Source organism: Euleptes europaea, chromosome 18, assembly GCF_029931775.1.
Source record: "Euleptes europaea isolate rEulEur1 chromosome 18, rEulEur1.hap1, whole genome shotgun sequence".
Lineage (NCBI taxonomy): Eukaryota > Metazoa > Chordata > Lepidosauria > Squamata > Sphaerodactylidae > Euleptes > Euleptes europaea.
Window position 1 is genome coordinate 8548409 of NC_079329.1, and position 11234 is coordinate 8559642.

The 11234-nt window shown below is 46.4% G+C and overlaps 1 protein-coding gene across 1 annotated transcript; it reads right to left on the reverse strand.

Annotated features, from left to right (window-relative positions):
* Positions 1–6982: 6982 nt before the first annotated feature.
* On the reverse strand, positions 6983–7954 carry LOC130489338 (olfactory receptor 5V1-like). The gene has a single exon (XM_056863034.1). The coding sequence runs from the start codon at positions 7940–7942 to the stop codon at positions 6983–6985; it is 960 nt and encodes a 319-aa protein (XP_056719012.1). The 5' UTR covers positions 7943–7954.
* Between the last annotated feature and the right edge of the window lie 3280 nt (positions 7955–11234).

The window sequence follows — 11234 nt, forward strand, 5'->3', positions numbered from 1 at the left end:
TTGTGTGAGACAAACAGACAGATAGATGAATGCACACATGAACGCCCATAGCCCGTATTCTCTGCTCAGACTGGCAGCAGCTCTCCAGGAACTAGGGTTGCCAACCTCCAGGTGGTCTGGAGAAAATATGCACAAGTACTACAGGGATAATTATGGAAGTATAGTACTAAGCTCAAACAAAAAGATACAATAATACTCAAGCAAACTATGCAAACATATATTGTGAAAGACGTGTAACATCTACAAACAAGTGAAAACAACTATAAATATATATACATGTGAGATCAAAGTAGAAAGTCTTTTTTTCTTTTTTCAAGGTAAGTGAATGTCTTATCTTAAGGTTGTTTTCAACACGAGGAAAGCTGGATGAGGATGGAACAGTAACACTGTCCGGATGCTCTTCAAGCGTTTTCACTGCAAAACTGCAGCTTCATCAGCTGAAGTCTTCATAAATATTGTATAATTATTCTTTGTAGATGCAATAGTAGCAATCTGATACAGAAATAGGTATTCAGTCTTGCTGCGCCAAAAGGCTGCTCAAAATGCTAAAGACTTTCTACTTTGATCTCACTTGTATATATATTTATAGTTGTTTTCACTTATTTGTAGATGTTACACGTCTTTCACAATATATGTTTGCATAGTTTGCTTGAGTATTATTGTATCTTTTTGTTTGAGCTTAATAAACCTCCAGGTGGTGGCTGGAGATCTCCCACATTTACAATGGATCTCCAGGCAACAGAGATCAGTTCCTCTGGAGAAAATGGCCACTTTGGCATTGAAGCCCAGCCACTCCCCAAACCCCACCCCCAAAACCTCCAGGTATTTCCCAACCCGGAGCTGGCAACCCTACCAGGAACTCAGGTCTTTCACATTATCTACCACCTGGTTCTTTTAACTGGAGATGCCAGGGATTGAACCTGGGACCTTCTGCATGCAAATCCAGGGGCTCTTCCACTGAGCCCCACAGCCCCAGACAGACAGACTAGGGCTGTTGAATTTAAAAAAATTCGGTATAGTTCGGATTCGGCCGAATTCGGCCCGTTTAGATTCGGGATGTGCCGAAGTCCGAACTCCCCCACTTCGGATCCGTTCAATTCGGCGGGAATTCAAAGTTCGGAAAACAAATTCGGCCGAATAAAGCCATTAAAAACACAATCGCGCCTTTCCGCGGCTCTGGGGGGGCCTTTTTGGGGTTAGAGGTCCCAAACTTTCAGCAGAGCTTCAAAGGACGTTTATTGAAAGACTCCCCAAGTTTTGTAAAGATTGGGTCAGGGGGGGCTGAGATATGGGCCCTGAAAGGGGTCCCCCCACCCTTAATGTGCATCTCTCAGCAGAGCTTGCCGCCCACGCACAAAGCTCCCAGCCCCGACAACAGTTTGCAAAGCAACTCAACCTTGTAAAACAACACCTTTGCAACAGGGAAAAACCAGAAGACACACAACTGAAACCTCCCCCCTCAAACCAGGGAGCGAGAGACTCGAGGGGGAACACACACCCCAGGCAGAACCGACGACAGCCCCCTTTGGCTTCCCCCCCACCCACAGAAACTGCTCCCTCCCTACACACACACAGACTCTGCTTTCCCCCACACACACACACATACACAGGAGAAAAGTTATAGATTAAAGCCCCCAAAGGGGTCTTACTGTGGCTGTCTTCTGTTCCATCAGGAGGGGCTGGGGAGGACTTGTAATCCAAGATGATTCCAATTAGGCACGGGACATTTTGCTCTGGAGAAGATGCACACAGGATCAGCTCGCTGATCCATTCATCCCAATAGGGAAAAGGGGAAAGGGGAAAGGGGAAAGGGGAAAGCCCATATCTCGGGACCCCCTGACCCAATGTTCACAAAACTTGGGTGGTCTCTTAAGAACACTGGTCTAAAACTCCGCTCAAAGTTTGGGATCTGCACCCCCAAAAATGCGCCCCCTGCAGCCACGGAAAGAGAAAAGGGGGGAGGTGATATTTCTGCCCCCACTGAACCCATCTTTACAAAACTTGGGTGGTATCTTAAGAATAACTGTCTGAAGCTATGCTAAAAGTTTGGGGGCTATATCCCCAAAAAAGCACCCGCTGCAGCCACATAAATGGAAAAGGGGGGGAGGGAAAAGAGGGAGAGCCCATATCTCGAGACCCCCTGACCCAATGTTTACAAAACTTGGGGGGAATCTTAAGAAGCTTCATCTGAAGCTCCACTAAAAGTTTGGGGTTTGTACCCCCCAAAATGCGCCCCCTGCAGCCATGGAAAGAAAAAGGGGGGAGCCCATATCTCGGGACCCCCTGACCCAATGTTTACAAAAATTGGGGGGTATCTTAAGAAGCTTCATCTGAAGCTCCACTAAAAGTTTTGTGTCTGTACCCCCAAAAATACGCCCCCTGTAGCCACAGAAAGGAGCAAATGTGAACAAGCACCCCACACACACACGAGGATTTCGCTCTCTCTCTCTCTCTCTCCCTGGCTGGGCCACACATCAGCTGATTCCTCCAGTACTCAATCCTGACTGATTGGCCAGAAGAAGACCCAGCTTGCCCACCGATTGGCCAGGGGAGGAGAATGCTGCTTACTAACGGTTATGCTGCTTACTGACGGCCGAATTTGCCGAATTTATTTGCGAACTCCCGAACTCGCTGAATTCGGCCCCCCCGGTTGCCCACCAGTTTTGAGTTCAGTTCCTCCCGAACTAAAAACCACCGAATCAGGGGAAATTCGGCTGATTTTCAGTTCGGGCCGAACCGAATTGACAGCCCTAAGACAGACAGACAGACAGATAGATAGATCTGTCTTTTCATTCATTCAGAAGAAGAAGAGTTGGTTTTTATACCCCAATTTTCTCTACCTTTTAAGGAGTCTCAAACTGGCTTACAATCACCTTCCTTTCCTCTCCCACAACAGGCACCTTGTGAGGTAGGTGGGGCTGAGAGAGCTCTAAGAGAACTGCGACTAGCCTAAGGTCACCTAGCAGGCTTCATGTTTAGGAGTGGGGAATCAAACCCGGTTCTCCAGATTAGAGTCCATTTGGACTTAACCACTACACCACACTGGCTCTCTTTCAGAAGAGCCCATGCGGCATTTCTTTTTTGCCCGCGGGGAGCCCCAATTTGGAAACAGCAGCCTCCATTTTGTGACTGGTCCCACCTAGCCCCTGTGGCAGCTATTGTCTTGTGGTGCCCACAGCCTTCTCCAGTTAACACATATGATAATTGCTAGATTTGATTCCGTGGACTGCCAAAAAAACAAATCAGTGGGTTCTAGATCAAATCAAGCCTGAACTGACCCTAGAAGCTAAAATGACTAAACTGAGGCTTTCGCATTTTGGTCACGTCATGAGACGACAAGACTCACTGGAAAAGACAGTCATGCTAGGAAAAGTTGAGGGCAGCAGGAAAAGAGGAAGACCCAACAAGAGATGGATTGACTCAATAAAGGAAGCCACAGCCTTCAATTTGCAAGATCTGAGCAAGGCTGCCAAAGATAGGACATTTTGGAGGACTTTCATTCATAGGGTCGCCATGAGTCGGAAGCGACTTGACGGCACTTAACACACACACACAGATTTGAGTCCAGAGGCTTCTGAAGTGCCTGGCTGTCTCATAGAGTCCAATGAACAGACAGCAAGGAGGAGGTTAAGTTCAACAGCAAACAGTTCTTTATTTAGTTAAACACAGAGCTGGGTGAGAACCACAGATAAGGCACAGGGTTACTCACAAAGGAACAAAGCATGGGATAGATCCTTTATATCTTAGGATTGGGGGAGGTACATTGCCTTACAAAGAAACATTTTGTATTACAAAAGAACCAATACACATTAGGTATCTACTAGTAGTTAATTAGCATAGCCTATTAGTGTAGCCCGAAGGTGTCACTTAGGAAAGTGCTTGATCTTGTGAGCTAGGAAACAGAAACTACATTCCTAAAGTTAGAGGTAATTCAAAGACAACTTTCTCTCTACTGGTGAGAGGCAGTACCAGGCAGAGTATGATTTATTGGCTCAAAGGCCTTTGGATGCCAACTTCCCTAAAGCTTCTATGTGTGTGCATATGAGTACTGTATATACTCGAGTATAAGCTGAGTTTTTTTAGCCATGATTTTTGGCTTAAAAAACTCACCTCGGCTTATACTCAGGTCAATACGGTAATTCGCCTGCCGGGCCCTCTTCCAGCGCACTCCCGCCGGCCAGCTGATGGGTGGGCTGTCCCGCCTTCTCCCCACCACCCCACCCGATCGCGCCTTCTGCAAGCAGATGAAAACTCAGATCAGAAAAATAACAGCGAATGCTTCCGAGATGTAATAAATCGAGTGATGTTTCCTGACTAAACCTTGTCAGCTTGAATTATTTATTGGGCAACGGTGTTAGGCAACCCATTTGACCATGTTTGTAGGTATGCAATTGGGAGGAAAGAATGGCACAACAAAATATTTTTTTCTACATCAGAGGTTCCCAGTGTGGGGCCGATTCATGCCGCGGAGCCTGTCAAAGCTCTTTAGAAAGTGAGCGGGGCCAGGTGAGGCGTTTGCCCAGCACGGCTTCTGATTAGCCATTGCAGATTTGATTGGAGATTTTTAAAAAATGTTTCTTTGGCAGCAGCTGCCACCATAGCACAAGAACCTTCCCTGCATGACTGAAGGGAAGCTGGCCACAACCATTTCGTGGCTGCACCCACCGCTCCATATCAGAATTCCAAGGGTGCCCATTAGAGTTGCCAGGTCCTTCTTTGCCACTGGCTGGAGGTTTTTGGGGCGGAGCCTGAGGAGGGTGGGGCTTGGGGAGGGGAGGGACTTCAATGCCATAGAGTCCAATTGCCAAGGCGGCCATCATCTCCAGGTGAACTGATCTCTATCGGCTGGAGATGAGTTTTAATAGCAGGAGATCTCCAGCTACTACGTAGTGGTTGGCAACCCTAGTGCCCATGGGTTCAAAAGGTTTGGCGGCCCCTGTTCTACATGCTGTCATCCTTTTCCTTTGGGCCAGGGAGGGTGGGGTAAAAGAGAAATAAATAAATAAAATAGCAACATCATCTGAATACATGCACAGAGACCCTTTGCACAATGCACTGAAGGCTCGGACAACATGTTCTGTATCAGGGGTGTTTCGAGGGCTGGATATGACATAAATGTCACTTGCTCAGGCCGGGCCATGCCTCGTCAGCCCAGATTGAAAGTGGGGAGGGGGTGGCTTCCTCGGCTGGGTCGCGGGTCGGATAAAAGCTTGCAAGGGGCTGGATCCGGCCTGCGGGCCTTATGTTTGACACCCCTGTTCTATATTGTCCTGGCCTATACGGGCTTTCTGGCCATCAGTAGCTTCACCATTGCTTTCCTTCCAAGAAAGTTGCCAGAGAGTTTGAATGAAGATTCATGGGGAGATTCATGGTGGCTGTTGGAGATCTTCTCAATCCTGACAGCCACTGCTGGCCCATTGGGTTTCATCTACCTTCCCTAATGCTATATTATTATTTTGAGAGCTCAGCTGAACACCAGAGAGAAGCTAGCAAGAAAAACGAATTGTCATGCATAACCCTTCAAGTCTTTCCCTTTCCTTCTTCTATTCCTCTTTTAGTGGTGAAGGAAAATATGTATTAGCTTAGTTGGAAGGGGAGCAAGTGAAATCTTTATGTTAAGGTATATAGGCGTGATAGGTGGGGTGCTAAAATCACCAATATATGCAGGTCATAGCAAGCAAAGATATTTATGGGGCTAAACAGCTTCTTGGAGATGCTTTATAGAAAGCAAAATGATAGGGGAGAATAGTTGCCAGTAATCCAAGTGTGAGCAATGCACAGCACCAAAACAGTCAAACAGAGTGTCTCTGTGTATATATGCTACTTATTGCAAAGAGGGACCTGGCAAGTAGCAACCCTAGCTATGTGGCTTCCCTGGATCCAGGGGATGCTGCGTGGGGTGGGTTTCGGGGGTTTCGGCACTTTTTTGATTTCAGATTTATTTACCCAATTTTTTTTTAATGGATTTTCTGAAAAATTCTGGGTATTGTGAACCTGAAGCCAAAAAATACCCCCCAAAAAACCCATGTACAGCCATAGCAAGGCCCAATGGGTTGTATCCTGCGCTCAATGTCACCTGAATCTGCTACTCCATGAAGTATCGATTCCCTGTGGCTTTTGTCTCACAATCCCCAGGCATAGCCTTTCAGTGATCAAAATGGTTCCTTTCTTCCTCTTTCGCCAGTAAAAAAATATGTCAGGAAGTGACCCAAGGATAACCAGGTGTCAACCAACTTTGCAATCTTGATCCAGAGCAGGGACAACATAGCTCTGACAATATGCAGGCCATATAGCCATCGTTTATACTTTATTCAGTGTTTACGCATTATGCCATTCTTCAAAGAAACATTCACAGAATTTCCATATTTCTACCTAAATCCAGAATGACACAAGCCCTCTGCCACCGCAAAAGAATCAAAATTGTGCTTATGACATGGATTGATATCCATTTTCTTCATTATTGTTAGTGTACTGGGTACCGTACAGTTTCATAGCATGAAAAAACAGAGGGATCCTTCAACAAAGGAGTTTATTTATTTTTTTATCCCACCTTTCTACCAGAGTCACAGGGAGATATACATGGTGGCCCTCTCCTGCCCCCCCTTTGATCCTCACAACAACCCTGTGAGGTAGGTTAGTTTAAGAGATAGTAACTGGCTCAAAATTACTCAACAAGCTTCCTGGCTGATCCTGAATTCGGCTCTCTAACCACTATACTGCATTAACCTTCTCCTTTACTCATAAGTAACAACTAAGTAAGACAAGGGTGAATAGTAAGGAAGGGGAAAATGTAAGAAAATTCAGTTTACATTAACTGTATAGTTTTTCTTAAGGTTCAAGTACTAGAAATTAAGAACCAAAGTGTTCATGGAAACAGTTGGTATTGACATGAGATTTGCTCATTTCTACTGAATGCAGAATATTGCTTTTCTTGACTCAGTACTTGGTTACCTCAGAGCATTGATTTAATCTTTTTTTTCCTTCAATGCAAACAACGTCTAGCTCTCTCTAAGCTTTGCTTGCCCCATCCCACAATCACTCTCTTCAAGGCCCCTTTCACTTCATTGTTCCTCAGGCTGTAGATCAAAGGGTTCAGCATGGGGGTGATCACCCCATACAGCATGCTCACCAGCCTGTCCTGGTCAGGATGGTGGCTGGAAGAAGGACGTATGTAAGTGAAGATGGTGGTCCCATAGAAGAGGCACACCACCATGAGGTGAGAGGCGCAGGTAGAGAAGGCTTTGCGCTTCCCCTCAGCAGAGCGAATCCGAAGGATGGTGGAGATGATGTAGACATAGGAGACCAACGTGACCAGGAAAGCCCCTACGCCAAAAATGCCCCCAACAATAAGAACAACTATCTCAGCCAAGTAGGTGGAAGCACAAGAGAGAGCTAGAACGGGTGGAATGTCACAATAATATTGATTGACCCTATTGGATTTGCAGTAAGGCAGAGTGAAGGTCAGCACCGTATGGAGCAAAGAGTTGAGGAACCCAGCGATCCAGGTGCCAGCAGCCATCTGAAGACAGAGCTTCTTGCTCATGATGACTGTGTATCGCAAAGGGTTGCAGATGGCCACGTAGCGGTCAAAAGCCATGACAGCCAAGAGGAAGACCTCAGTCCCGGCCAGGGACACCAGGAAGTAGAGCTGCAGAATGCAGCCAACAAAGGAAATCACATTGTTCTCCGACAAGAGGCTCTCCAGCATCTTAGGGACCGTGGCTGTGGGACAGAAGATGTCCAGCAAGGAGAGGTTGGTGAGGAAGAAATACATGGGGTTGTGCAAACGAGACTCAGCTCCTATGGCAAGAAGGATGGTGCCATTTCCCATGACGGTGATCATGTAGATGAGCAAAAAAACAGCAAACAAGGAGAAGCGGACGGCCGGGAGATCTGAAAGTCCCATTAGGACGAATTCTGTCACTATCGTGCTGTTGTCCATTTCTCTGCTCAGAGTGGAATTTTCCTGCAATAAGAAGAAGCTATGAAAAGCATATTAAGTTTGTGAAAAGTTACAGTCATGAAGGTCTGCTTTCAAAAGGATTAGACACGGACATCGAGGATCCATCTAGGGATTATAATGGCTAGCAGGCTTCATGTTTAGGAGTGGGGAATCAAACCCGGTTCTCCAGATTAGAGTCCATTTGGACTTAACCACTACACCACACTGGCTCTCTTTCAGAAGAGCCCATGCGGCATTTCTTTTTTGCCCGCGGGGAGCCCCAATTTGGAAACAGCAGCCTCCATTTTGTGACTGGTCCCACCTAGCCCCTGTGGCAGCTATTGTCTTGTGGTGCCCACAGCCTTCTCCAGTTAACACATATGATAATTGCTAGATTTGATTCCGTGGACTGCCAAAAAAACAAATCAGTGGGTTCTAGATCAAATCAAGCCTGAACTGACCCTAGAAGCTAAAATGACTAAACTGAGGCTTTCGCATTTTGGTCACGTCATGAGACGACAAGACTCACTGGAAAAGACAGTCATGCTAGGAAAAGTTGAGGGCAGCAGGAAAAGAGGAAGACCCAACAAGAGATGGATTGACTCAATAAAGGAAGCCACAGCCTTCAATTTGCAAGATCTGAGCAAGGCTGCCAAAGATAGGACATTTTGGAGGACTTTCATTCATAGGGTCGCCATGAGTCGGAAGCGACTTGACGGCACTTAACACACACACACAGATTTGAGTCCAGAGGCTTCTGAAGTGCCTGGCTGTCTCATAGAGTCCAATGAACAGACAGCAAGGAGGAGGTTAAGTTCAACAGCAAACAGTTCTTTATTTAGCTAAACACAGAGCTGGGTGAGAACCACAGATAAGGCACAGGGTTACTCACAAAGGAACAAAGCATGGGATAGATCCTTTATATCTTAGGATTGGGGGAGGTACATTGCCTTACAAAGAAACATTTTGTATTACAAAAGAACCAATACACATTAGGTATCTACTAGTAGTTAATTAGCATAGCCTATTAGTGTAGCCCGAAGGTGTCACTTAGGAAAGTGCTTGATCTTGTGAGCTAGGAAACAGAAACTACATTCCTAAAGTTAGAGGTAATTCAAAGACAACTTTCTCTCTACTGGTGAGAGGCAGTACCAGGCAGAGTATGATTTATTGGCTCAAAGGCCTTTGGATGCCAACTTCCCTAAAGCTTCTATGTGTGTGCATATGAGTACTGTATATACTCGAGTATAAGCTGAGTTTTTTTAGCCATGATTTTTGGCTTAAAAAACTCACCTCGGCTTATACTCAGGTCAATACGGTAATTCGCCTGCCGGGCCCTCTTCCAGCACACTCCCGCCGGCCAGCTGATGGGTGGGCTGTCCCGCCTTCTCCCCACCACCCCACCCGATCGCGCCTTCTGCAAGCAGATGAAAACTCAGATCAGAAAAATAACAGCGAATGCTTCCGAGATGTAATAAATCGAGTGATGTTTCCTGACTAAACCTTGTCAGCTTGAATTATTTATTGGGCAACGGTGTTAGGCAACCCATTTGACCATGTTTGTAGGTATGCAATTGGGAGGAAAGAATGGCACAACAAAATATTTTTTTCTACATCAGAGGTTCCCAGTGTGGGGCCGATTCATGCCGCGGAGCCTGTCAAAGCTCTTTAGAAAGTGAGCGGGGCCAGGTGAGGCGTTTGCCCAGCACGGCTTCTGATTAGCCATTGCAAATGTTTCTTTGGCAGCAGCTGCCACCATAGCACAAGAACCTTCCCTGCATGACTGAAGGGAAGCTGGCCACAACCATTTCGTGGCTGCACCCACCGCTCCATATCAGAATTCCAAGGGTGCCCATTAGAGTTGCCAGGTCCTTCTTTGCCACTGGCTGGAGGTTTTTGGGGCGGAGCCTGAGGAGGGTGGGGCTTGGGGAGGGGAGGGACTTCAATGCCATAGAGTCCAATTGCCAAGGCGGCCATCATCTCCAGGTGAACTGATCTCTATCGGCTGGAGATGAGTTTTAATAGCAGGAGATCTCCAGCTACTACGTAGTGGTTGGCAACCCTAGTGCCCATGGGTTCAAAAGGTTTGGCGGCCCCTGTTCTACATGCTGTCATCCTTTTCCTTTGGGCCAGGGAGGGTGGGGTAAAAGAGAAATAAATAAATAAAATAGCAACATCATCTGAATACATGCACAGAGACCCTTTGCACAATGCACTGAAGGCTCGGACAACATGTTCTGTATCAGGGGTGTTTCGAGGGCTGGATATGACATAAATGTCACTTGCTCAGGCCGGGCCATGCCTCGTCAGCCCAGATTGAAAGTGGGGAGGGGGTGGCTTCCTCGGCTGGGTCGCGGGTCGGATAAAAGCTTGCAAGGGGCTGGATCCGGCCTGCGGGCCTTATGTTTGACACCCCTGTTCTATATTGTCCTGGCCTATACGGGCTTTCTGGCCATCAGTAGCTTCACCATTGCTTTCCTTCCAAGAAAGTTGCCAGAGAGTTTGAATGAAGATTCATGGGGAGATTCATGGTGGCTGTTGGAGATCTTCTCAATCCTGACAGCCACTGCTGGCCCATTGGGTTTCATCTACCTTCCCTAATGCTATATTATTATTTTGAGAGCTCAGCTGAACACCAGAGAGAAGCTAGCAAGAAAAACGAATTGTCATGCATAACCCTTCAAGTCTTTCCCTTTCCTTCTTCTATTCCTCTTTTAGTGGTGAAGGAAAATATGTATTAGCTTAGTTGGAAGGGGAGCAAGTGAAATCTTTATGTTAAGGTATATAGGCGTGATAGGTGGGGTGCTAAAATCACCAATATATGCAGGTCATAGCAAGCAAAGATATTTATGGGGCTAAACAGCTTCTTGGAGATGCTTTATAGAAAGCAAAATGATAGGGGAGAATAGTTGCCAGTAATCCAAGTGTGAGCAATGCACAGCACCAAAACAGTCAAACAGAGTGTCTCTGTGTATATATGCTACTTATTGCAAAGAGGGACCTGGCAAGTAGCAACCCTAGCTATGTGGCTTCCCTGGATCCAGGGGATGCTGCGTGGGGTGGGTTTCGGGGGTTTCGGCACTTTTTTGATTTCAGATTTATTTACCCAATTTTTTTTTAATGGATTTTCTGAAAAATTCTGGGTATTGTGAACCTGAAGCCAAAAAATACCCCCCAAAAAACCCATGTACAGCCATAGCAAGGCCCAATGGGTTGTATCCTGCGCTCAATGTCACCTGAATCTGCTACTCCATGAAGTATCGATTCCCTGTGGCTTTTGTCTCACAATCCC